The 27,962-nt window shown below is 36.9% G+C and overlaps 1 protein-coding gene and 1 pseudogene across 1 annotated transcript in view; one reads left to right on the forward strand and one right to left on the reverse strand.

Annotated features, from left to right (window-relative positions):
• The window catches only part of LOC105303664, an 87,053-nt gene that overhangs the window by 25,567 nt on the left and 33,524 nt on the right, over positions 1 to 27,962 (reverse strand). The window contains 2 exon segments of the mRNA XM_023521695.1: positions 22,241 to 22,382; positions 25,265 to 25,302. Of these exon segments, the coding sequence (XP_023377463.1) occupies positions 22,241 to 22,382; positions 25,265 to 25,302 (180 nt within the window).
• On the forward strand, positions 11,087 to 11,205 carry LOC111730396 (annotated as a pseudogene).

Genomic DNA, 27,962 nt, shown 5'->3' on the forward strand with positions numbered 1-27,962 from the left:
AGTATGGAGGTCCCTCAAAAAACAAAGAATTGATCTACCATATGATCCAGCAATCCCTCTACTGAATATTTACCCCAAAGACTTGAAAACATATATCCAAAAAGATATATGCATACCAATGTTCATAGCAGTATTATTCACGGTGGCCAGGATGTAGAAGCAACTAAAGTGTCCTAAAATAGATGACTAGATAAAGAAGATGTGGTACATATATACAATTGAATATTACTCAACTATAAGAAGAGATGAAATACTGCCATTTGTCACAATGTGGATAGATCTTGAGATAATCACGCTAAGTGAAATAAGCCAGGCAAAAAAAGTTGAAAACCACAAGACTATCATTTATATGTGGGATATAAACCTAAAAGCAACAAACAAACATGACAAACAGAGACTCATGGACAGTAGACGTGGACAGAGACTCATGGACATATATTTTATACTTATAGTAGAGACTAGTCACATTTCAAGTGCTCAATAGCTACATGGAACTGGTGGCTTCCATATTGGATAGTGTGGTTTAGAGCAGTTTTTTAGTGTTCAGTTGTCTGTAGCTACTACTGTCTTATAGACTGTTCTGGCAAGTTTTAAAAGCCTTAGTTTTTTAGTGTTATTTTACAGATGAAAAGTAAGCAAGAGAGACACAGCAAAAAGAGAATGGTGAGTAGAGCCACTCTGTTTTAGAGTTTCCAGTTCTGTGTAAGCATTGGTGCTGGCTGCTGGTCAGTGAACAATGTAGCCTCAGTACCAATTCCACCGTATAGGAATCTCCAATTGACTCTCTAAACGAAGCATTCTAAAATATTCTGCCTTACATAAAAAGTGTAGAAGCACCGAGATGTAGTAACAAACAGCTACCCAAGTAAGGTTCTAGGTGACATTCTAGGAGATATTGGGGATATTGGGAGGAGATAAGGAAAGGACATCACAACAAACAACTGCAGATTATTTAAACTAGGGGAAAAAAATAACCAGAATCAGGATATTAAAGGGGGTAGATAGAGGTGGTAGAAAGAAGGGCTGTAGGGTCTTTAGCCTTCACATTGTTTAACGGGCTCATGGGGACGTTTATAAAACAGTAGGCCCAGAGACTAGAGAAGAATTAAATCACATGGTCTGGTCACAATTATCCTCTTGATAAAGAACAGAAATTCCTGATCTCCTTCCAGCTTTCCCAAAAACTTGGCTGTTGCAAAAAACAACCAGCCTGCTCTAATGGCCTCTTTCTCACTTCCCACCAATCATTAATAGCATGTTCTGAGGGGTGCTAGTTAAGATAATTTTCTCTGCATGAGCTGCAGCGCTGCATATTCTGGGTGCGGTAAGAGGCAAAGGAACTGGATTCTATTCTGGCTTGAACAAAGACATTATTAGAAGTCTAGACATTAGTATAAAAGGAATGAAAAATTTTGCCTTGTTTTATAACTTTCAGGCTTGAAACTTTAAGGGTGTAAAGCTACTCAACCCTGACACCATGAAAGAAAGAAGGGGAGAAAAAAGAAAAGGAAAGAGAAGGCAGGCAGGCAGGAATGAATGAATTTAGGGGCAGGATTAGGTTCACTGAAATGAGATGGCCCAGGAGACCTGGATTCTAAGTTCTGTTCTGCCTCCAATTCATTGGGTCACTCCAAGGAGGTCCTCCCTTCATGAAAGAAGAGTTTGACTTGATTTTTCAAACCACTTCAAGTTGTAATACTATAAGGTTCTGTTAAGCAGCTTTGTATCTTAGAATTTCTGGGAGAGCACTTCACTTGTTCATCCATCAAGTATTTACTTGGCATTTAATGGGAAGAAGAATGCAGAAATACACGACCTCTTGTCCTCAAGAAGCTAATAGTCTAACAGTCTAGGTTTAACAAATTAAACCCTATTTTAAATATTATATTAATCTTTAGCCTCTTCAAAAAGAAATCCAAATAGAAATCATTAAAGAACAAATGAACAAAGTGGAATGATATAATGAAATGACCAGAGACTTTAGAAATTAAAGAGATCTAGGTATGAATCCCAATATAGCTCTTCACTGTGCTACCTCAGGCAAGTCACTTAACCCTGATAACCTCAGTTTTCTGAACTGTAAAATGGGGTTAACAGCATTTACCCTCAAAAAATTGTATGGATTAAACAAGCTAATATATGGAAAGCTCTTTGAGCAATGGCTAACAAGGTAATCATTCAATATAAGTAATATAATAAATATAAGTATTCAATATAATAGCTCTTACATTTAAATAGAAGTAATATATATAAAACAACAAGAACAGTACAGAATTCATTGTAACTATTCAGTAAATGAGAGCTCTTTTTATAGCTTCACATGATCGAAATGGCATAGTCACATATACAAGGGAGCAAATACTGCAATGAGGCAACCAAACTAATCAATATATTAAAAGTGGTGGGGTTATTACAGCAATTTTTCATTATAATGTTTGATTTTTTTTCCAGGAAAAATGATCAAAAAACACAAACCAAAGACTTGAGGCTACTTTCAGATATCTAGGCATTCTCCATTATGGAGGCTTGAAAGCCAGATTCTGTTCTAGGCCTAGAAACCAGCTGCTGGACTGACAGCCCAGTCCCTGACCAGCGGAAGGGCAGAGGGGCCAAGTGAGCAGAATAGCCTACCATGCAAGAAATGGTTAAGTTACAACTCTGCCTGGTTAATCTCTTTATTTGTTTCTACTGCAGTATTTATTGGCATTTTGCTTAATAAAAAAGTTGAAGCTTCTTCATTAAGAATGGCATTTTTAATGGCTAGCTTGGCAATAAGTGGCTGAAAGTTACTCAAGATTATCAGAACAGCAGGGACTCTAGTGCCATCTGGTGGCAACACTTTATGCAGACACATTTGGTTCAACGGTTTGCTCTGGAACTTGGGCCTGATGCTATGGAAGACACAAAACAACAGGAAGCCTTGGCCATAACTTCTCTTCCAGGATATGGGGTGATGAGATATAAACACATGAACTGGGCAGCCATGAAAAGCATCTAGTACTGACATGAGAGTTCAGAGAAGAGACGTAGTCATGTAGGTGTGAGCTGTCAGGGAAGAGTGCCTGGAAGAGGCAGAGCTCTGGCTGGTGGAGGGATTTGGATTTGGCCAAGTGGAGGGAAAAATGAAAGTCATTCATCTTTCTTTTCCTAAATCTGCAAATACAAACTTGAAGTAAAGAATGGCCCAAAACCAACTCACTGATTCATTCAGCAAACATTTGCTGAGGGATAATCACAGCTTCTCAGATCTGGAAGATAAAAACAGCAATATCTCACTTATCTCTCCACAATGCTACATAGGTGAGATGATGTTAGATGCTAACAATAAGAACTAGCCCATATTTAAGTGGACTGTCTTTGTTTTAGATTTCTTTCATCTCAGAAAATACAATTCATGAAAAGTCAGAAAAGAACTCCCAGATGGCCTCCTTCCCTGGGCACGAGCTGCCTTGCCAGTTTGCTTATGCTTAGTAATTTTGTCCTGCAGGATTCTTATCACTTCTGTTTCTTCCTGTGTTGTGGGGGCAGGGATCATCCACCATGCTTGGCTGAAAAGAAATATTGGGGAGGAAATGAAAACTACATGTCCAGATAGTAGAACAAAGCAAGAAACTCATAACTAGAACAATCACCTTGAAAAAAATGTTGATTAGAGGTCAACTGAAGGAAGATATCTGGGATATGCTCCACAGCTCTGGTCAATATTTTCATAAATGATTTGGATGAAAATACATAGGATCTGCTTACCAAATTGTGGATATAGCACAAAATGTGGGAGGAAGGAAGGAGCAAGGCAGTGAGCATGGAAAACAGAAAGTCAAAATGAATAAAGCCTGTTTCTAGAATTCTTCTAACTCCAACATTCTATGAGCTAATAAGCTGAAATGAAGAACCAAAACCATATGATGAAACCTAACCAACTACCTAAGTATAGGATGAGGAAGGAATGGCTTAATAGCAGCACATGCAAAACATATCTAGGAGTTTCAGTTGACCACAAATTGCCAAAGAATATATGCCAGCAGGGCCACTACCAAAAAACCCAAAGCAACTTCATACTGCTTAACTAGAAATAGACTCGCAAAGAAGGAGGCAGCAGTTCCACTGTTCTCTGCTCTGTCAAAGCATCCTTGAGGCCCTGGGATCAGGTCTTAGGACCACACTCACAAATAAACATGGCCAGGGAGCAATCAGGATTACAAAGGGTCTAGAAATCAAATCACATAAGGAACAGCTGAAGGTATTGGGATATTAAGCCTGGAGAAAACTATAGGAAGGCATGGCTCTTGTCTTCAGTTATCTGAAGATCATCCAGAGGCCTAGTAAGCAGATATATTCCATGTAGTTTCTATGACCTATTAAGACCCCACACATAAAAACAATAAAAAAAACTTGGTTGGCAATTTCTTCCTAACACAGCCCTGGCAAATGGTCAACCTTACCATATGAGGTAGGCCTCTCCATTGCTAATAAATGTGCTAGATGAGTGATCCCCAACCTTTCTGGCACCAGAGACCAGTGCTCCTATGAGGATCTAATGCCTGGTGATCTAAGGTGGAGCCGAAGCAGTGATGCTAGCACTGGAGAGCAGCTGCAAATACAGATGAAGCTTTGCTTGCTCGCCTCCTGCTCACCTCCTGCTGTGTGGCCTGGTTCCTAAAAGGCCATGGCCTGGGAGCTCAGGATCCCTGTGCTAGATAATTCTTGACTGAAAAATCTGCCTTTGTATCCCTTTTCCTTCTGTCTCTGGGTTTAACTCTTGTCCTTCAGAGAGACACAGAGTAAATTTATCCCGTTTCTTGTGACTACTTCTTAATACCTAAAATTATGTATTTTTTTCCCCAAGTTTTCTTCTCTCTAGGCAAAAGAGTCAGTCAAGCAGTCATTTAACAAACACTTATTGAACACTTACTGGACACCATGCTAAGGACTGTGGAATTCAGAGATTAAAAAAACAAAACCTCCTCAAGACCTTAAGTCTCCTGAGGAGAAGCAACTATAAACACAGTACGATAAGTGCTATAATAGAGTAAGCCCCGGTGGCCAAGAAAGTAGAGGAGAGGTGCTTCATTCAACATGAGGGATCCAAGGAAGGCTTCCTGAAAAAAAGCAGCCTTTCATTTGTCCTGATGGCCTACTAGATATAGGTAGAGAAAGGCATCATGATGAGTGTTCCAGGATAAGGGAACATGGTATGTTTGAGAAAGTACAACTAGTACTTGAGGGAGGTGTGAAATGAACCTACACAGGTAGATAAGATTCTTTGGAGGAGGGGGCTAATGTTTGCATCACAGAAGTTTTTATAATACTGTAAGGAGAAAAAAAAATTTTTTTTCTCATAGAAAGTGGATTATAACCCTTTACCATCTTAGTCAACATTCTCTAGCCACATTCTAATAACTATCTGAAGGCTACTTACTCTCAGTCTGAGAAAAATCTATAGTACTTTAAAGATTTCCAAGTAGATTTTGCCACTCATCCATTCCAGGAGGGAATAGCAGTTCAGGGAACAGAAGTTTGAAAAGATGCTATATTTGGTAACAGAGAGATGATGATGAAAGCTTCTCCTTGGAGATCTTTAAAAATAGGAGAGATACTTTCCCAGGCATAAACTTATTCCTTCTCCTAACATCCCTGGGAGCTAAGAAGTGAGTAATACTAGGCTCTCTGAACAGATGATGAAAACAGGTACAGAGAAGCCAAAAAGTAAGTTTGGCCTGGGCTATGTTTCTAATCTAGATTTTGTTTCCCAAGTCCTGCCTCACTGAGTTTGCGGGGAAACTCTGGAAAGACTGATAAGGCAAAATGATGTATAGAATAAAAAGAGTGGTTATGAAAAATTCCTGAAATCCAAGGGGAGAACTTGGGCAAAAGTGATTAAAGAAGGAGAGGGGAGGGAGGTTAAAAACAGAAATGACCATGGCAGAAACTGACAATTTTCTGAAGCTTCTGAGAAACCCTCAAGAAATGGAAAGGGCTCTATGGAAAGAGCCCCTAACCAAGAATCAGATTTTGGTTTTTTGTTCAGCTCTCCAACTCAATGGTCATGTGCTCCTGGCAAATCACTTTGGGATTCTGCATTTTGGTCTCCTAACCTGAAAAATGAAGATAAATCTTATCCTGACCATCTTACAAAACAGTTGTGAGATTCCAATGAGATAGTAGATGAGAAAAGCATTTTTTTAAAATACCAACGAATTGAAACTATAAACAGTTTAAGGTATTATTACTATTGTTGCTGTTATTGAAAAGAACAGTCCCTGATATTTAAATAGAGAAAACAATGGAACTCCTAAGTTATAGAGAAAAGTTTGATACCTTTCATAGTGAAACCAGAAGGTTGGCATAGTTGCTCATTATCAGTGGCTGGCAACGTCTGTGCTGCCCTAGATCCTAGAGTCTAGGACAGTGTTTCTCATCAGGGGTAAATTACCTCCCCAAGTAACACTTGGCAATGGCTGGAGACACTTTGGGCTATCACAGTTATGGGGAGGGGTGCTACTCGCATCTAGCAGGTAGAAGCCAGGGATGCTGCTTAACATTCTACAATGAACGAGACAATCTCCTACAAAAATAAAGAATCATCTGGTCCAAAATGTTAATAGTCTCCCTACTGAGAAATCTTGTCTAAGAGAACAGAGCCAGTGTTTTTCCACACAGTGGTTATGGGTACCTGGGCCGCCAACCAGCACTAATGAAGAATAGAAGATTTCATTCAGTTTTGAGAGAAACAGAGCCTTATCAATAGTGTCCATCCTTTCTTGGCACTGCATAATAAGCATTTTTTTTTTTTTTTTCCGAAAGCTCTGATAGTTAATCTCGAACAGTTCATGTTTCTCAACAGCAATCCCAAAGACTCTCCTTTACATAACATTCTCTGGGGAACTGTTTTGTTTTGATTCTTTTTTTCTTCCATTCCGCACCCAGACATTTTAATGTGTTTAATATATATTTTTTTGTTTATATCTTTTCTTAGAAACTATTTTTTGTGCATATATTCTGATTTAATTGGCACTGTGTTATATATCGCTCAGTAAGCAGATATATTCCATGTAGTTTCTATGACCTATTAAGACCCCACACATAAAAACAATAAAAAAAACTTGGTTGGCAATTTCTTCCTAACACAGCCCTGGCAAATGGTCAACCTTACCATATGAGGTAGGCCTCTCCATTGCTAATAAATGTGCTAGATGAGTGATCCCCAACCTTTCTGGCACCAGAGACCAGTGCTCCTATGAGGATCTAATGCCTGGTGATCTAAGGTGGAGCCGAAGCAGTGATGCTAGCACTGGAGAGCAGCTGCAAATACAGATGAAGCTTTGCTTGCTCGCCTCCTGCTCACCTCCTGCTGTGTGGCCTGGTTCCTAAAAGGCCATGGCCTGGGAGCTCAGGATCCCTGTGCTAGATAATTCTTGACTGAAAAATCTGCCTTTGTATCCCTTTTCCTTCTGTCTCTGGGTTTAACTCTTGTCCTTCAGAGAGACACAGAGTAAATTTATCCCGTTTCTTGTGACTACTTCTTAATACCTAAAATTATGTATTTTTTTCCCCAAGTTTTCTTCTCTCTAGGCAAAAGAGTCAGTCAAGCAGTCATTTAACAAACACTTATTGAACACTTACTGGACACCATGCTAAGGACTGTGGAATTCAGAGATTAAAAAAACAAAACCTCCTCAAGACCTTAAGTCTCCTGAGGAGAAGCAACTATAAACACAGTACGATAAGTGCTATAATAGAGTAAGCCCCGGTGGCCAAGAAAGTAGAGGAGAGGTGCTTCATTCAACATGAGGGATCCAAGGAAGGCTTCCTGAAAAAAAGCAGCCTTTCATTTGTCCTGATGGCCTACTAGATATAGGTAGAGAAAGGCATCATGATGAGTGTTCCAGGATAAGGGAACATGGTATGTTTGAGAAAGTACAACTAGTACTTGAGGGAGGTGTGAAATGAACCTACACAGGTAGATAAGATTCTTTGGAGGAGGGGGCTAATGTTTGCATCACAGAAGTTTTTATAATACTGTAAGGAGAAAAAAAAATTTTTTTTCTCATAGAAAGTGGATTATAACCCTTTACCATCTTAGTCAACATTCTCTAGCCACATTCTAATAACTATCTGAAGGCTACTTACTCTCAGTCTGAGAAAAATCTATAGTACTTTAAAGATTTCCAAGTAGATTTTGCCACTCATCCATTCCAGGAGGGAATAGCAGTTCAGGGAACAGAAGTTTGAAAAGATGCTATATTTGGTAACAGAGAGATGATGATGAAAGCTTCTCCTTGGAGATCTTTAAAAATAGGAGAGATACTTTCCCAGGCATAAACTTATTCCTTCTCCTAACATCCCTGGGAGCTAAGAAGTGAGTAATACTAGGCTCTCTGAACAGATGATGAAAACAGGTACAGAGAAGCCAAAAAGTAAGTTTGGCCTGGGCTATGTTTCTAATCTAGATTTTGTTTCCCAAGTCCTGCCTCACTGAGTTTGCGGGGAAACTCTGGAAAGACTGATAAGGCAAAATGATGTATAGAATAAAAAGAGTGGTTATGAAAAATTCCTGAAATCCAAGGGGAGAACTTGGGCAAAAGTGATTAAAGAAGGAGAGGGGAGGGAGGTTAAAAACAGAAATGACCATGGCAGAAACTGACAATTTTCTGAAGCTTCTGAGAAACCCTCAAGAAATGGAAAGGGCTCTATGGAAAGAGCCCCTAACCAAGAATCAGATTTTGGTTTTTTGTTCAGCTCTCCAACTCAATGGTCATGTGCTCCTGGCAAATCACTTTGGGATTCTGCATTTTGGTCTCCTAACCTGAAAAATGAAGATAAATCTTATCCTGACCATCTTACAAAACAGTTGTGAGATTCCAATGAGATAGTAGATGAGAAAAGCATTTTTTTAAAATACCAACGAATTGAAACTATAAACAGTTTAAGGTATTATTACTATTGTTGCTGTTATTGAAAAGAACAGTCCCTGATATTTAAATAGAGAAAACAATGGAACTCCTAAGTTATAGAGAAAAGTTTGATACCTTTCATAGTGAAACCAGAAGGTTGGCATAGTTGCTCATTATCAGTGGCTGGCAACGTCTGTGCTGCCCTAGATCCTAGAGTCTAGGACAGTGTTTCTCATCAGGGGTAAATTACCTCCCCAAGTAACACTTGGCAATGGCTGGAGACACTTTGGGCTATCACAGTTATGGGGAGGGGTGCTACTCGCATCTAGCAGGTAGAAGCCAGGGATGCTGCTTAACATTCTACAATGAACGAGACAATCTCCTACAAAAATAAAGAATCATCTGGTCCAAAATGTTAATAGTCTCCCTACTGAGAAATCTTGTCTAAGAGAACAGAGCCAGTGTTTTTCCACACAGTGGTTATGGGTACCTGGGCCGCCAACCAGCACTAGTGAAGAATAGAAGATTTCATTCAGTTTTGAGAGAAACAGAGCCTTATCAATAGTGTCCATCATTTCTTGGCATGTCATAAGAAGCATTTTTTTTTTTTTTTTCCGAAAGCTCTGATAGTTAATCTCGAACAGTTCATGTTTCTCAACAGCAATCCCAAAGACTCTCCTTTACATAACATTCTCTGGGGAACTATTTTGTTTTGATTCTTTTTTTCTTCCATTCCGCACCCAGACATTTTAATGTGTTTAATATATATTTTTTTGTTTATATCTTTTCTTAGAAACTATTTTTTGTGCATATATTCTGATTTAATTGGCACTGTGTTATATATCTTTCTGTTTGTTATTTTGCCCACTCAGTACAGTAGTTCTCCTTCAACCACAATTTCACTTTCCATGGTTTCATTTACCCATGGATCAAACTCAGCCTAAAAATATTAAATGAAAAATTCCAGAAATAAACTATTCATAAATTTTAAATTGTGCACTTTTCTGAGTAATGTGATTGTACGATTTACTTTGTATAGTCTAGATATTTACTGTCAGTTTTAATCATTACTAATCTACCACTCTGTTATTAGTTAACTTTACCCATGGTATCCTTTATAGAACAAAAAACCTTATTATGATCAAATTTACCAAATCTTTATTCATTTTCCTACATATTTTTATTACCTTCATAATTTTGTTTCTCCTAATTAGATCTTTAATCTATCTAACTGAGATGGCCACTAAGTGATCAACGAGCAGGCAGCATACATAGGGTGGATATGCTGGACAAAGGGATGGTTCACACGACAGACCTATAAATCACCAAAGAATGTCCACCAATTGAACAAATACATAGATATCATGGAAGAGTGAGAAAAGCATAGGAGCCAGATGCATTGGGTATGAATCCTGACTCTGCTAATCAGTGGTTGAGTGGAGCTCAGTTAATCTCTTTGAGCCTCAGTTTCTTGATCCATCCAATGGCAAAAATAATACTGCCTACTTCACAGCAAAACATGTGGCATGTTATAAAGTACTCAATAAATGGCAGCTGGTGTTATTAATTATGTTTATGTAATAGTGAAGTTCATAAATTAGCAATGTCTTGACTATGTTTCTGTTCTGCTTCTCTTCTGCCTTTAACCTAGAATAGATTTGAGGGTGAGGGATCCCCAAGAATTATAAAACTGAAAGCTACAGCAAGTACCTAAAATCTCTTTAGGCAGGGAGAACAACTTTAGATGTATAGGATGGAAAACCAGGAATAATAAGGTGGGTCATCCAAACAGAACAGCAAATAATAGAATCCTCACTCCATAGGATAGTCCATAAATCTAGTCTATAAAAATCTCTGTACCAATTCTATAAATAAAATCAGATGGCAAACTGGGGAAAGATATCCGTAGTATGTATGTCAAAGGCTTATTCCTAACATACAAAGAGCTCTTATAAATCAATAAGACACATTCCAAAAGAAACCTAAGCAAGAAAAGAAAATGTGTGACCAAATATACCACATAGCTTGGCTGTGAATAAGATTTGCATGTCATAATAATGTAAATAAGGAATATTTATTCAAATAAAAATTGAGAGAAGGAAAATGTCTATGTCAGGGGTATAGGTGTAACACTATAATTATCGCTTTCCATAATAGGAAGTTAATATATAACATTTAAAAGTAAAATTACAGTCTACAGCCATGCCACCCTGAACGTGCCCGATCTTGTCTGATCTCGGAAGCTAAGCAGGATCGGGCCTGGTTAGTACTTGGATGAGAGACCACCTAGGAATACCAGGTGCTGTAGGTGTTAAAAAAGAAAAAAAAAAGTTTTTAAATAAATAAAGTATAATTATATATATATTTAGTATATATATATATTTAATATATTATTTAAAAATACAGAGGTCAGTATCAGAAAATAACTAAAAAAGTTAAAAGTGATTGCCAATGAAGAATCAGGAATGATAGAGTTAAGGCACAGGGCTGATGTGTTTTGCTTTATAAGCCTTGCAGAACTATTTGACTTTTAAACTATAACATGTATTACCATGATAAATAGCAAATACAGAAACTAATCAACAATATGAACACGTGACAAAAGAAACCAAATTTTGAAAATATGTTCAACCTCACTAATTAAAGAAATATTTTATAAATTAGATTAACAAAGATTAAAAATACTGATGATTACTTATCCTCTCTTTTAACACTGGGTAACAGCACTGTTAACCTCTGTTGGCAGGACTGTTAACTGCTGTAACTTTTTAGAGGTCACTATATCAAGATCCACTAATAATTAAAATATTTATATCTTTTGAACAGGCAATTCCATTTCTAGAAATTCATTTTACAGAAATGCTTGCCTACTTATGCAAATTATATATGTAAGAAGTTTACCAAATCATTGCTGTAACTGTGATAAACTGTTAATTAACATGTGCCTATCAACAGACGTTAATTTAAAAAATCTATTTAAAGGAATACTGTGCATTACTAGTTTAAGAGAATGACATACATACTAATATGGATATCTGAGAGATAGTCTTAGGTGGAAAATACTAGTGGATGTCATAAACATCTAAAATTTTATAAATATTAAATAAGCACAGAAAAAATCTGCAAGTGTAACGTTATTAGCAGTGGTTCTCTCTGGGTATTTTTGATTTCGATATCACATACATATTGTTTGAAATTTTTATAATGAGCATTTGTAATCAAAACAATAACAAAATAAAAACAGAAAAAACATCAGAGGTCTCCAGACAGGTCGGCTTTGTCCTCCAAGAACAAGATAGGCCCTCACCTCTCAGTAATTCAATGAAACAGATTTTAGAGCTGAGAGGCGGGACTTAGAATTTCAGCCAATCATTCCATAAAAATCACAAAAAAACCCTCCACAACATCCCTGATGGGGTTGTCTAGTCCCTAGTAAAACATAGCTTGTGATGGGAAGAGCATTTGCTTCTAAGACAGTTCATTCCATTGTGGAACAGCTTTCATTGTAGAAAATTTCTTTATAATACTTAGCCAAAATTTGTATTCTTAAAACTCATTCCCTAACTTTAATTTGGGCCTTTCAAGTTACGTAGAATAACAATCATGAAAAAACATTTAAAAGCTTGAAGAGACTTTCGCAATCATCTAGTCTTAAACCCTCCCTTTAAAAATGAACCATGAGGATGAGGAAGGAAAGACTTAAGAGAGGAAGTAATTTGTCTAAGGTCCATTGCTAATTAGCAGTGGTATTAGAAACAGATCACCTAATTTCCACTTCAAAGCTTTTTAAACTACACCAAAATTCTGATCTTCAGAAAATGGAAAAGAAGGTAACACTTTCTAACACATTCTATGTGGCCAACATCACTCTGATACCAAAGCAAGACAAATAAGAAAACTGCAGACCAAAATCTCCTATGAATACAGAGCAAAAATCCTCAACAAAATACTAGCAAACTGAATCCAGGAGAATATTAAAAGAATTATACACCATAACTTGGATTTATTCTAGGAACCTACCACATGATCATCTCCATGATGTAGAAAAAGCATTTGAGAAATCCAACACACCTATTTGTGATAAAAACACTCAATGAACTAGATATAGAAGGAAACTTTCTCAACATAATAAATGGCATTTATGAAATACCCACAGCTAACATATTTAAAGACTGAAAGCTTTCCCAAGATCAGGGAAAAGGCAGTGATGCCCATTTCACCACTATTATTGAGAAAGAGAGTAAAGATAGAGAAAATACAAAATGGTTCACTTTAAACAAGCTGCTAAACTATTAACATTATGAAGACTGAGGCATGAGAAAACAATTTTTTTCCTTGTCTTAACTAGCCTAGAAACTTAAACTTTTGAACTTTCCAGTCCTGTATCACTTATTTACCTGCAGATAATGTTCTAACTACCCCTAAAGGACTCGGGATGTGACCAGACTTCCTGGCATCCATTCAACACACAACCTGGAATCCATCTTCCAGATAGACTGACATCTGACTGATAACAGTCTGGATCAATTCTAGAGCCAAGAATACAGGACTGATTATTCTCAAGAATGTGGTTTATTATAAGAATGCTTAACTTTTCTTTCTTCTTTGGAATGCTTCTGGGTTTTTGCCTAGCTGTGTTTATAGTTTGCAAACTCTAAGACCCTTGAATAAATCTTTGTCATTTACTTCTAGCAAAGCTTCAGACTTTTTGAGTTAATTCAACACTATTCAATACTGTACTGGAAGTTTTAGCCACCGCAATTAGGCAAGAAAAGGAAATAAAAGCCATCCAACTGGAAAAAAAAGATGTAAAACAGAAGACATGACCTTATATATAGAAAAATACTAAATAATCCACAAAAAAGCTATTACAGTTAATAAACAAATTCAGCAAAGTTGCCAGACAAAATCAACACAAAAAAATCAGTTGTATTTCCATATAGTAACAATGAACAATCCAAAAAGAAAATTAAGTAAATAATTCCATTTACAATAGCATCGATGAGAATACTTAGGAATAACTTTAACCAAGGAGGTACAAGACTTGTCCACTGGAAACTACAAATGTTTAATTAATGAAAGAAATTAAAGAGGACCTAAGCAAATGAAAGGACAACCCATGTTCATGAATGTAAAGATTAATACTGTAAAGATGGCAATACTCCCCAAAGCAATCTACAGATTCAGTGTAAGTAATCCTTATCGAAATCACAACTGCTGTTTCCTTCCCACCCAGAAATTGAAAAGCTGATCTTAAAATTAATACAGAATTGCAAGGGACCCAGAATAGCCAAGACAATCCTGAAAAAGAACAAATTTAGAGAACTCACAGTTCTAAATTTCAGAACTTACTATACTGTTATACTAATCAAAAGTGTAGCACTAACCACAGACATATAGTTCAATGGAACAAAACTGAAAGTATATAGTTCAATGGAACAAAATTGAAAGTACAAAAAGTAAATCATGCATTGTCTATGATCAATTGATTTTTGACAAGAATGCCAAGACCATTCAATCAATGGAGAAAGAAGTCCCCTCAACAGATGGTGCTAGGACAACTAGAAATCAACATGCAAAAGAATAACATTAGACCCTTAACTCACACCGTTTACAAAAAATTAACTCAAAATGAACCAAAGATCTAAATGTAAGAAATAAAAGTATAAAAATTGTCAAAGAAAACATAGAGGAAATCCTAATAAACTTGAATTTGACAACAGATTCTCAAATATGACACTAAAAGCACAAGCAACAAAAGAAAAAATATGTTTAAGGGAACTTGCAACAAGTAGTAAATAAACTATAGAGATCTAATGCACAGTACAGTTGCCCTTTGAACAACTTGGGCTTGAACCTAGGTAGGCCCACTTATATGTGATTGTTTCCAATAAATATACAGTTGGCTCTCTGTATACCTGGGTTTCGCATTTACAGATTCTATCCATGGTTATGGGAATCCATAGATTCAGAGGGCCAACTGTATGCATTGTTCCAAGCCATTTTATATATGGGACATGAGATCACAGATTTTGGTATCTGGGGGGCGGGGGGGGGTCCTAAAATGAATCCCCCCAAATACTAAAGGATGACTAAAGTTTTGGAGGAGTCAAAAGTTATATACAAATTTTTGACTGCCCGGGGGTCGATTCCCCTAACCCCCATGTTGTTTGAGAGTCAGGTCAACTGTATCATAAATATAGAAAACAATACTGTGCTATAATCATCAAACTTGCTAAGAAACTACAACTTAATTATTCCAACCGCTAAAAAGAAAGGATAGTTATGTAATGGGATAGAGATGCTAAATATTGCTACAATGGCAATCATATTACAATATGTAAATGTATCCAATTAACATGTTGTACACCTTATATTTACACAATGTTATGTGGCAAATATATTCAACAAAAAAAATAAAAAAGATAAACTGGACTTCAAACTGAAAAATGTGTATGTATCAAAAATACTATTAAGAAAGTAAAAAAAGCACTCACAGAATGAGAAATATTTATAAATCATATGTCTAATGATGGTCTAGTACCAGACTATATATAGAACTCTAACAACATAACAAAAAAACAATCAAACAAAAACAATTTAAAAATGGGCATAAAACTTGAATATACATTTCTTCATGATAGATTGCAAATGGCCAATAAACACATCAAATAATGCTCAACATTATTCATTAGTCATTAGGGAAATACAAACCAAAATCACACTGAGATAATTCTTTTTCATGACCACTGGAGTGGCTATAATAAAAAAGGAAAAAAAGAAAGAAAAAGAGAAAAATAACAGGCATTGGTGAGAATGTGGATAAATTGGAACCCAATACATTGGGGGTTAGGATGTAAAATGGTGCAACTGCTATGGAAAACCATTTGGCAGTTCCTCAAAAAGTTAAATATAGAGTTAAATATGACCCAGCAATTCCACTCCAGGTTATACCCAGAATTGAAAATAGGTGTTTAAATGAAAACTTATAATTAATGTTCATAGCAGACCTATTTCACAATAGCCAAAAGGTGGAAGCAACCCAAATGTCCATCAACTGATGAACAAATAAACAAAATGTGGTATACTCATCCAATGAATTATCCAACCATAAAAAGGAATGAAATACTAATAGATACTGCAACATATATGAACCTTGAAAACATTATGCTATGTGAAAGAAGCCAGACACAAAAGGTCACATACTGCATGATTCCATTTATATGAATATTCGGAACAGGCAAATACACAGAAAGCAGATTAGTGACTGCCAGGGTCTGTTGGGAAATGGGGAGTAACTGCTTAATGGGTATTGCATTTCCTTTTAGGGTAATGAAAATGTTCTAGAACTAAGCAGTGGAGATAGTTGCACAACACTACAGATATGTTAAAAACCAATGAATTGTATACTTTAAAATGGTTAAAATATTGAATTTTGTTGTGGGATATTGTCCTCAATAATAATAAAATTCTCTTCCTCTTCCACATAAAATAAGTACCTGAAGACATTTTTATGTCTTGAGCTTTTTCTCTTAGGAGTGGGAGTAACAATAGTTACTAACATTAGCTTTAGAGTTTTCAAAAAACTTTGTGATATAACCTTATATAATCTTCACAATCCATGAGGTAGATATTATCACTGTACTTAGAGAAAAGAAAAACTGAGCTCAGAGATTATGAATAAAATCATATAGCTAGGAAAGGAGAGAGCTGGCTAATCAAGCCAGATTGGTCTGACTCCACTGTATTTTACCGCTTCCAAGGCAAATGGCTCCAGCTTCTGATAAGCTTGAAGAAGGACAGGAGATGTGATTGTGTACAGGCATCTGGGCAATTTTTCTTCTTCCGAAGCTAGTATTTTAATTAAAGCAGTAAAAATTTTCATTGTACACAAGTTAATAAAAGTGTTAACAAAACCAATATAGATCACTATTGTATAACAGCAGCATAAAAAAGAACACTAAAGATTTTCTTTTCCAATTTTCTAAAAATATGGGGTTGTTTCTCATTATAGTATACGCCATAATGCTAGCATGTCCTCTTACCAGTGAAGTCCAGCATAATGTTTACGGGGTGTGGCAGTAAGGTAAGGACACTGTGCATGTTCCTTACACAACTAGCCCAATTAAGTTACAGTTACATTTCCTATTAAGGATTAACTCATGAATGACACATCAGTGATTTTCAAATACTCTGATGGGTCCTACAGAGGTTCCTAGAGGAAGGAGAGGGGTCAGTGTTATCCAACCCTGTATCAAGCAGAGCAGCCTCTTAAGGCTGTGTTTTCCACATGGGGTGTTTCCTTAAGATACAGTCTGAAAAGAGATTCCACAGCTTAAAAAGAGAGTACTTACTGAAAACCACTGCAGTACATTCACGTTCTCATTCCTTCGGAGCAGGTTTTTAAAAAAATCTTTGCAGATTAGCCAACATTATATAAGACTATTTCTAAATACAAGCAAAGAAATGCCAAGGGTCTCACTTTACACTTGGTTTATGAGTTTTCTTAATTGATTAGGCTCCATTAAACCATCCTGGTAATCCCCATTTTACAGAGTAGGTGCTATAACCACATACTGTGAAACAAAATATTTGCCTCAGATGACAGGGTCCAGACATGAAGCCTCACCCCAGGTAGCTTAGTCTGCTGCATAGTGCCTAGCTCAAAAAGCCTTGGTGCCATGTGGTCTTTCCATGTACTGTGACCTGAAGATACAGATGTCTCTACTTGTGGTACCTGCCAACACTTGAGCTGGCTACAGGTCAGTAATGTTTGGAACTGGTGCTGGCTCAAGGGCAAAGACTACCCTCTCTTCCTTCTATGCTCCAGATTATCCTTTAGTGGAAAACCCTTTCCAGATGCAACATATGGTATAGTAGAATTCATGAAATATGAAACAAATGATCTGTGTTAAAATCTTGGCTTTATCTACTAATATCCTCCTTCATGCCTCCACCCTCTGGGCCTCAGTTTATTCACTGTATTTACTTCATGGACTATTAGGAAGACCAAAGAAGATAATGCAGCAGTTCCCGTCTGTAAGCTACAGACCCCTGAGCATCTTTGGCCATATTACAAGAGGCCTGAAAAAGCATACACTAAAGAAAAAGAATCATTTAGGGATTAAGACTGAAAACCTTGGAGTAAAATGGTCTGGGTTCAAATAATGGTTTTATCACTGGAGCAAGTTACTTAGTCCATCTATGTCTCAGTTCCTTACCTGTCATTAGAGAAAGCAGTACCTACTTCATTGGGTTATTGTGAGGAATAGCTGTCTTTATATGTAAAATGCAGAGAACCGTGACTGGAAGGCATAGGAAAACTCATCAAATATTAGCTATTGTTACTATTATATGTGCTTATCATGTGGGTGTTCACCAAATTTTTTATGTTAAAAAGGGTTGTTATACTTGAAAAGGTTAAAGGCTTCTAAGATAATAGTTGTAAAAAGAATCCAGTACACAACCTGCCATGTCCTAACCCAGAGTAACTTGAATCTATCATTTCAATCTTTTAAAATTAATATAGGCTGTTTTGTGGTCTAACATGGTCTATTCTGGAGAATGTTCACGTGCACTTGAGGATATACATTCTGTTGTTGTGAGTAGAATGTTCTGTATATGTATGTTAGGTCTAATTAATTTAGTGTTGTTCAAATTCTCTACCAATTGATCTTCTATATTGTTCCATACTGTTGATCTATCCATTACTGAAGTCTCCAACTATTACTGTAGAACTGTCTATTTCTCCCTTACATTGTCAATTTTTGCTTCACCTATTTTGGGGGGTCCTTCATTGGATATATATATGTTAATAATTGTTACATCTTCTTGCTGTATTGAACCTTTTTTCAATAAATAATATCCTGCTCTGTCTCTTGTAAACTTTTTTGATTTAAAGTCTATTTTGTCTGATATTTAAGAGCCATCCCAGCTCTCTTTTGGTTATCATTTATATGAATTATCTTTTATTTTGAGTGGGGGAATTTTTTTTTTTATTGATATAAAATCAGTATATAACATTATATAAGTTTCAGGTGTACAACATTATACTGTGACATCTGTATACACTACAAAGTGATCACCAAAATCTAGTTACTATTCATCATCCTACAGTTGACCTCCTTCGCCATTTCGCTCACTCCCAACTCCCTTCCCCTTTGGTAACCGCCAATCTGTTCTCTATATGAGTTTATTTTTGTTGTGTTCTGTTTATTCGTTTTATTTTTAGATTCCACCTGAGTGAAATCACAAGGTATTTGTCTTTCTCCATTTGACTTATATCACTTCACATAACGCCATCAAGGTCCATCCATGCTGTCCCAAATGGCAAGATTTCATCTTTTTTATGGTTGAGTAGTAGTCCATTGTATATATGTACATCTTTTTTATCCACTCATCCATCAATGGACACTTACATTGTTTCCATATCTTGGCTACTGAATAATGCTGCAATAAACATAAGGTTATATATCTCTTTTCAAATCAATGTTTTTGTATTCTTCAGATACATACCCAGAAGTGGAATTGCTGGCTCATATGGTAATTCTATTCTATTTTGAGGAGTCTCCATACTGTTTTCTATAGTGGTGCACCCAGTTAATGTTCCTACCAACGATGTACCCTTTTCTCCACACTCTCTCCAACACTTGCTATTTTTTGTCTTTCTAATATTGGTCAATGTAACAAATATGAAGTGTTATCTCACTGTGGTTTTGATGTGCATTTCTCTGATAATTAGTGATGTTGAATATCTTTTCATGTGTCAATGAATATCTTTTCATTGGCCATCTGTGGATCTGTGGAAAAATGTGTAATCAGATCATCTGCTCATTTTTTTGTTTGTTTGTCTTTATGTTATTGAGTTGTGTGAGTTCTTTATATACTTCCAATATTAACCCCTTATCAGATGTAGCATTTTCAAGTATCTTCTCCCCATTCAGTAAGTTACCTTTTTGTTTGACTGATGGTTTCTTTCACCAGGCAGATGCTTTTTAGTTTGATGTAATTCCATTTGTCTATTTTTGTTTTGGTTTCTCTTGCCTTTTAAATTATATCCACGAAAACACTACTAAGACCAATATCAAGGTTCTTACCACCTACTGCTATCTTCTAGGAATTTTATGGTTTCAGGTCATCCATCATTTAATCCATTTTAAATTAATTTTTATATATGGTATTTGACAGTGGTTTAGTTTCATTCTTTTCAGGTGGCAGTCTAGTTTTCCCAACACCATTTATTGATGAGACTGTCCTTTCTCTATTGTGTTCTTGGCTCTTTTGTCATAAATTAATTGTCCAAATATGTATGAGTTTAATTCTGGGCTCTCAATTCAGTTCCACTGATCTGAGTGTTCATTTTTATGCCAATACCATACTGTTTTAATTATTATAGATTTGTAGTATAGGTTCTTTGTTCTTTCTCAAGATTGCTTTGGCTATTCAGGATCTTTCATAGTTCCATACAAATTTTAGAATAATTTGTTCTAGTTCTGTAAAAACTGCCACTGGAATTTTGTTAGGGATTGCACTGAATGTATAGACTGCTTTGCATAGTACTGACATTTTAACAATATTAATTCTTCCAGTCCATGAGCACAGAATTATCTTCCCATTTATTTGCATCTTCCTCAATTTCTTTCATCAGTATCTTATAGTTTTCAGTGTACAAGTCTTTTACCTCCTTGGTTAAATTTATTCCTAGGTATTTTACTCTTTTTGATGCAATTGTGAATGTGACTGTTTTCTTAATTTCTCTTTCTGATACTTTGTTATTTATAGAAACACCACAGATTTCTGTACATTGATTTTGTATCTGGTTACTTTACTAAATTCATTTAGTAGTTCTAATAGTTTTTTGGTGGTGTCTTTTGGGTTTTCAATATATAGTATCATGTTATCTGCAAATGGTGACAGTTTTACTTCTTCCTTTCTGATTTATATGCCTGTTATATTCTTTTCTTGCCTAACTGCTTTGGCTAGGACTTCCAATACCATGTTGAATAAAAGTGCCAAGAGTGGGCATCCTTGTCTTGTTCCTGATCTTAGAGAAATAGTTTTCAGCTTTTCACCATTGAGTATGATGTTAGCTGTCAGTTTGTCATATATGACCTTTATTTTGTGGAGGTATTTTCTTTCTATACCCGCTTTGGCAAGAGTTTAACCATAAATAGATGTTGAATTTTATCAGAAGACTTTTCCGCATCTATCAAGATGATATAATTTTTATCCTTTATTTTGTTAATGTGGTATATCACAATGACTGACCTGCAGATGCTGTACCATCCTCGCATCCCTGGAATAAATCACACCTGATCATGATGTATGTGATCTTTTTAATGTACTGTGGAATTTTATTTGCTATTATGTAAAGGATTTCTGCATCTATGTTCATCGATGATGTTGGTCTATAATTTTCTTTTGTAGTGTTCTTGTCTGGCTTTGTTATCAGGGTAATGTTGGCCTTGTAAATGAGTTTGGGAGCATTCTCTCTTCTTCATAGGATAACTTTTAAAATATTCTTTAAATGTTTGGTAGCTTCACCAGTGAAACCATCTAGTCCTGGACTGCTGTTTTTTGGGGGAGATTTTTTTGATTAACGATTCAATCTCCTTACTAATAATCAGTATATTCAGATTTTGTTTCTTCATGATTCAGTCTTAGAAGATTATATGCTTCTAGGAATTTATCTATTTCTTCTAGGTTGTCCAATTTGTTGGCATACATGACATATCTTTTTCCATCCTTTTACTTTCAATCTCTGTATATCTTTGTATATAAGGTGAGTTCCTTATAACAATATATAGATGGATCATGGGTTTTTTAAATCCAATCTACCAATCTCTGACTTTTAATAGAATTTAATCCACTTAATTTAAAGTAATTAATGATAGGGAAGGATTTATTCCTGCCATTTAGTAATATGTTTTCTGTATATTTTATGTTTTTGTTCCTCATTTCCTCCAATGCTGCTTTAAAAAAAAAGTCTGATTCCTATCTGCAAGATTCATTGAAGGCTTGGTCTTCCCAGTCCAGTGATTACTTATCCCTCTACTTGAATAGTTCCTAATGAATAATTCCTTCATGAATATGTCCCAAAATGTTTAAAAAGAAGAACTTATCTTTTCTGGCCATAAAAGTAGTCTCGGGTTCTATCCCCATTTCCACCCTTTAAATCACTTGTACCTTAAATACACACCCATCATACACTAGTCACCATTCATACATAAAGTTCATTATTACTGCCCACTCTCTACCTGTACGTGGCCTGGGTTAGGGTGAACCCTAGAATACTTAGGAAAGGTCTACTGATCATTGACAAAGAAGAGAGAATCAAAATGGCTTACATTGTAGGAGCGGGGATGCCTCTGTTTCCACTGTACCAGGAGCAGCTGGGCTACTACTAAAGTAGCAATGAGGATGAGGACCATTTCAGCGTGCATGGCTTCGTGGCCACGGTGCTTGGCATGCATGCGTGCATGCTCGACCCTGAAAGCCAAAGAGATGCAGTGAGCCAGGTCAGGGGTGGTAAAGAGGCAGTGCTTTCCAGGGATATCCTACCAGTCCAAAGTTCAGAACACACTCTTGTGCTCTGTAGCTACACGGTACTGTTCAAATCAAGGGCTAGAAACACACATGTTCTAAACGACAGGCATTTTGGGACAGAACAGGGGCTCTATGGACTCCAGTCACCAAGCTCAGCTACTGGGGTTAAAGGTGGGTGGTCTGCTGCCTGCCCCCACTGGCAGATACAGCTGACACCTTTCCTGCAGCAGGAAAGAGACTCCAAGAGAAGCCTGTTTCACTGCCCATTTCAGTCCTATTTCACTGGAAGGAGAAAGTAACTCAGAGAAAATTATAGCCATAAAGTCTTATACTCTTAGTCAGTGATATTTATGATATCAATAAAAAAGTAACATTGCAAATGTGTGCTAATTCTTGGGATAAAGTCTTGCTTTATTTGTCCTCCTCGCTCTCTGAAAACTAATTACAGCCTAAGAAATCTGGACTGCTTTGACTTTATATTAATTCAAAAATGACTTCACCGTCAGCACCCACAAGTAATAGCCTTCCCAAAGGCTCAAGGAGGGTACAAATGGAAACTCTCATTTAAACCAAGCCTGACATTCTCTCTTCCTAAAGACTTGCAGTAAGCTACTCTCTTGGCCAATACAGGCAAAAAGCTTCCTCTAAGAACAGAGAAGAACAGTCACTCCTACTACTCTGGGTCAGAGTCAGCCAAGGGAGAAGAATGAGGAAGGTGACAGAAAACTAAATACAAATGTAGCCTGCAGTCAGGACTTTTTAAACAAATTTTCCATACATGGGGGTATTAGGGAGGAAGGAAAAAGACAACATAAATGGTATCTTCATGGAATTCCCAAGGACAAGAACCCCGTGGGATAAATTATGGATAAATGATAAAGTAAATATAGCAAAAAGTTAATAGTAGAATCTAGGTGGTGAGTGTAAGGGTGCTAACTATACACTTCTTCCATCTTTTCTGTATGTTTGAAATTTTTCATAATAAAATGTTAGGAGGGGCAGCCAAATGTAAGTTAGCCAGCCAGCCACAGCATCTAAGAGTTCATTTTACATAAAACATTATCCTGCGTGAGAGAATCTGACAAAAAGATAATAAGGTTAGGAGTCAAAAACTTTAAGATGTAGATATTTTTGTGGCCTTGGCCAAGAAAATTCATATCTCTACATCACTATTTCTTCATCTGTCAAAAGGAGTCCATATCTTTTCTACCTCCCTCAGGGTTATTGTGAGAATAAGCTAAACTAAAAGGACTAAGAACACTTTAAAAACCTAAGGATTGTGGAAAGTTATGAAGATAACTAGGGATAAGTTTCTTGTTCTCACACAGTATATAACTGAATGGATGTGCACAAAAGGAAATGAAAGAAAAGATCTAGAAAAGATCAGAGAAGCCATCTAGTTCAAGTTCCCACCCAATGCAAAACTTATTTTTGAAATCTTTTGTTTGAATACTTCTATTGGCTGAGAACATATGCCTCTTAAGATAGTCTAATCTAGAACCAGCAGTGTCTGGGATATAGTAAGTATTCATATGTGCTTATGAAGGAACAAAATTCCAATGCTTTTAAGAGGCAGGAAGTTCACTACCTCTCAGTATACCATGATTACTAAAGATGTTTCTGATAATAATAAAAAAAAAATCTATCTTCCTACAGCTTCAATCCATTGGATCTAATCCTATACTCTGGAACAACAAAGGACACGTCAACTCTTCTTTTCCAATGCTGCCTCTTCAAAGATTTCTCATTAACTTATTTTTTAAAAAAAGAAAATTATCCTTTTTTTTTAACCATTTTCCTGGCCTTTTTAATTCTAGATCTTTTAAACACCATTAATATTACATAATGTGAAGACCATTAATCCTGTTTGCCTTCATCTAACTAAAGATCTTCTTAATACACAGCATTTACAACATAATCAGTGTGGCCTCAGTGAAGCAGAGCATAATGGCACTGTTGCCTACCTTAATGCAGATAGTATATTTCTATGAACCTCTTCCAAATTATTTAGAATATTCTGGTAGCTGAGATATATGAATGGTGCATATTAATAAGCTTAAAGTCACCTAAACCCTCACTGGGTTTGTTGTATGAGTTAATACCTTTGCCATTCTATATTTTTATAATCAATAGTTTTAATCTAAAGGGTTTTTTTTCTATTAAAATTTATCTGGTTGATTGCATTGGCCAGTCATCTTATGACGTTTGTGAGGCAACAAGCACTCTATGACACCGTTAATGATGAGAAATTATGACAATAAGATATTTGTTGACTCACTCTGATTACACAGCAAGTTAGTAGCAAGTTGAGATGGAAAACACATCTTCCATTTTCTCAATCAGAGCCCCCTGCCCGGTTTCATGGATAATGATGATGATGTTAATGATGATAATCATATTCAAAGCAAGTAACACTTACAGGAAGCTTATCACATGCCAGGTACTGTTCTAAAAATTTCACATATATTAACCCTCACAACAACTCTATGAGGTACAGGTACTGTTTTGATCCTCATTTTACAAAGAGAGAAAACTAACGCAATGAAAAGTTAAGTAACTTGCCCAAGATCACATAGCTAGGAAATGGCATAACTAGCATTCAAACCCAGGTGGATGATTTGGTGCAATTACCTATTTACTCTCCAAGACTGAGGGAGCTACCCAAAAGTGACCTAGGTACTAGAAAAAAATCCCAGAAAAACTGTCCTACTGGTCATGAGTCACTGCCTCCCACAGACAAAGAAGCAAAAAGGGTAAATATACAACTCTACTAGTTGCATTAACCTACAGTTCCCAGCCTCAGGGGCCCACACCATCACACTTACCTCCATTGCTCCTCTGGGGAGAGGTGTGACATATCAACCTGTAGAAAGACACCACCAGAAAAATCCATTACTATCTTAGAACTCTCCCTGCTCAACATAAGGTGCTCACACATTCATCAGTATCTTCAAGGAATTACAGGAAGCTTCAAGTGTCACACTCTCTATGAAGCCTTCCCTAGTACTCTAATAGTACTCTATTTCCCACTGAGCTCTTCCTTCTCTAACCACTTACTCTGGCTCATGTCTATGACATCATTGTTCCTTTCTGTGCTAGGCAATAAGGACAGAAGAGTGACCCTAATTCCCAAGATGCTCACAACCTAGTGAGGAAGACAGACATAAAAACAGAAAATTTCTTTATTAGATGCCGAAGACTATCTATGAAAGATTAAAAAAGTGGCTTCTAATCCAACGTGGGGTGTTATATATTAGTTAAGACCTCCTAGAGTAGATTTAAAATATTATCCAAATGTGGAAATGAGAGAAATATGTTCCAGGCAAAGGGACTAACATGAACATGAAGAAATAAAGCCGCAAAACATACAATCGAGTATGCCTAGAGCAAAAAGTACAAATCGGGATTAGTGAGAGTGAAGCTAGATAAAATATCCTGTCATATAATGCCATTTGACTCTAAATGGTAGCAGGTAGAACATTACACTAGGGTGAACTAAGCTTCAGTCCTTGCTTTGCTTTTAACTAGCAGTATGGCTTTCCAACTTCAAAGTTCTGGTTCTACTTATTAGCCTTGTCCTTTTAGAGCAGGGTTTCTCAAGTTTGGCATTAGTGATATGTTGGGCTGGTTAATTCTTTGTTGGAGGGAGGTGGGTATCTGTACAATGTAGAACGCTTAGTAGCATCCCTGGCCTCCGCCCACTAGATGCCAGTAGCACCCCCGAAGAGGCAACAACCAAAATATCTACGGACATTGTCATATGTCCCCTGGGGGATGAAAATTGCCCCCAGTTGAAAACCACTGCTCTAGAATAATAATAAACTCTTTGAGTTGAGGGCTCAAGTATTTTACTTCCTTGTAGCCATACAGAATTATATCCAAGTCCCAGTAAGTAAATCATGCAATACATTCTTATACTAAACTGAACTGACAATGTTCCTTGATGCGGAGAAGAGAGACAAAGCTCAGAATCACTCAAACAAATCAAAGAGCAAATACTCCCTCAGTACTTATGATGTCAAAGGGCCAGTATTCCACTATTCTCGTAACTGCAGAAAAGTACTTTAAGTGGAATGTTTGAAGTACAATGGGTAGAACTCCATTCTACTACTGAGTCAAATCGGCACATATTTACCAGGCATTCTTTATGTGTGTGTACTGAAAATGCCCATTACTATTTAGGAACAGCTTTCTAGGAAGGGAGGGAAAGAAGTGAAGAGGGAAAGGAAGAAAGGTAGGTAAGTAAGTAGGTAGTTAGGAAGGATGTCCTAAGGCTTCACAAAGCTGGTCAAGGTAATGAAGTAAACCACCTTCCTCCCTTTTTCTACTTCACACACTGCCTCACAGTATTTACTCAGGTGTCCTGATTCAGGCCTTCATCTCCCCAGAAGGACAGAGGTCCCCTCTGAGAGGGGACAAGTGGATGCAAGAAATGGAAAGGCTCATCTAGGTGGTTCCTGAGCAGAAAATTAAGAACCAAATTTCATGCTACCTGTCACAACGCTTTCTTTCTTTTCCAACTTGTACCTGCATCTTGCCAAAGCAGTCTGTTCACTGTCTCAAAACACGTGGGACTCATTCCTGTCTCTGGGCCTTTGCATAGTCTTCATTCTGCACGAAATATCTTTTTCTTCCTTTTTTCCTATCCAAATCCAACTTATCTTTTCAGAACTTAGCAGCAATTTCACCTTCCCTGATCTTCTAGCTTAGTGAATTTGGCCTTCTGCTTTTCTCCAGCATGGATTTTCTCCCCTGATATTCAAAGTCTGGCCCAAGAACTAGCATTATCTGGGTGCTTGTTAGAAATGCAGAATCAAAGACTTCCAGTCAAGATGGCAGAGTCGATAAACACTGTGCCCACCTCCTCCCACACTTCATCAAAATTACAACCAAATTATAGAACAACCGTCATTGAGAACCACCTGACAACTAACTGAACAGAAGTCTTAAAACTAAGGATAAAGAAGAAGCCACTCAAGACTGGCAGGAAGGGTGGAGACACGGAACAGGTAAGCCCCACACTCATGGTGTGGCAATTAAGAATATGGACGGGGAGGACTTCTAGTCAAAATGGTGGAGTAGGTAAATGCTATGCTCACCTCCTCTCACAATCACATCAGAGATACAACTAAATTACAGAATAAACATCATTGAGAGCCACCTGAAGACCAGCTGAACACAATTCCTTTATATCCGTAGTTATGGATATAAAGAAGCCACATCAAGACTGCTAGGCAGGGTAGAGATGCAAAACAGGCATCTCAGCTACTGAGATTCCCCTGAGAAGCAAGGGGTCCTAGCCCCACATCAGGCTCCCCAACCTAGGACTCCAGTGCCAGAAAGAGAAGTCCCCATAATATTCAGCTGTGAAAACAAGCAGGGACTGTGACTGAGTGAGTTGAAGGGTTGCTGGAAATCTAGGCACTACAAGTGTTAAAGGGATCATATGTAAACTCACTGACTCAAATTCATTCACTCTGAGCTCCAGCACTGGGGCAGCAGCTCAAAAAGCTCCAGGGGCAT

The sequence above is a fragment of the Pteropus vampyrus genome, unplaced genomic scaffold (assembly GCF_000151845.1).
Source record: "Pteropus vampyrus isolate Shadow unplaced genomic scaffold, Pvam_2.0 Scaffold311, whole genome shotgun sequence".
In the NCBI taxonomy this organism is placed as follows: Eukaryota; Metazoa; Chordata; class Mammalia; order Chiroptera; family Pteropodidae; genus Pteropus; species Pteropus vampyrus.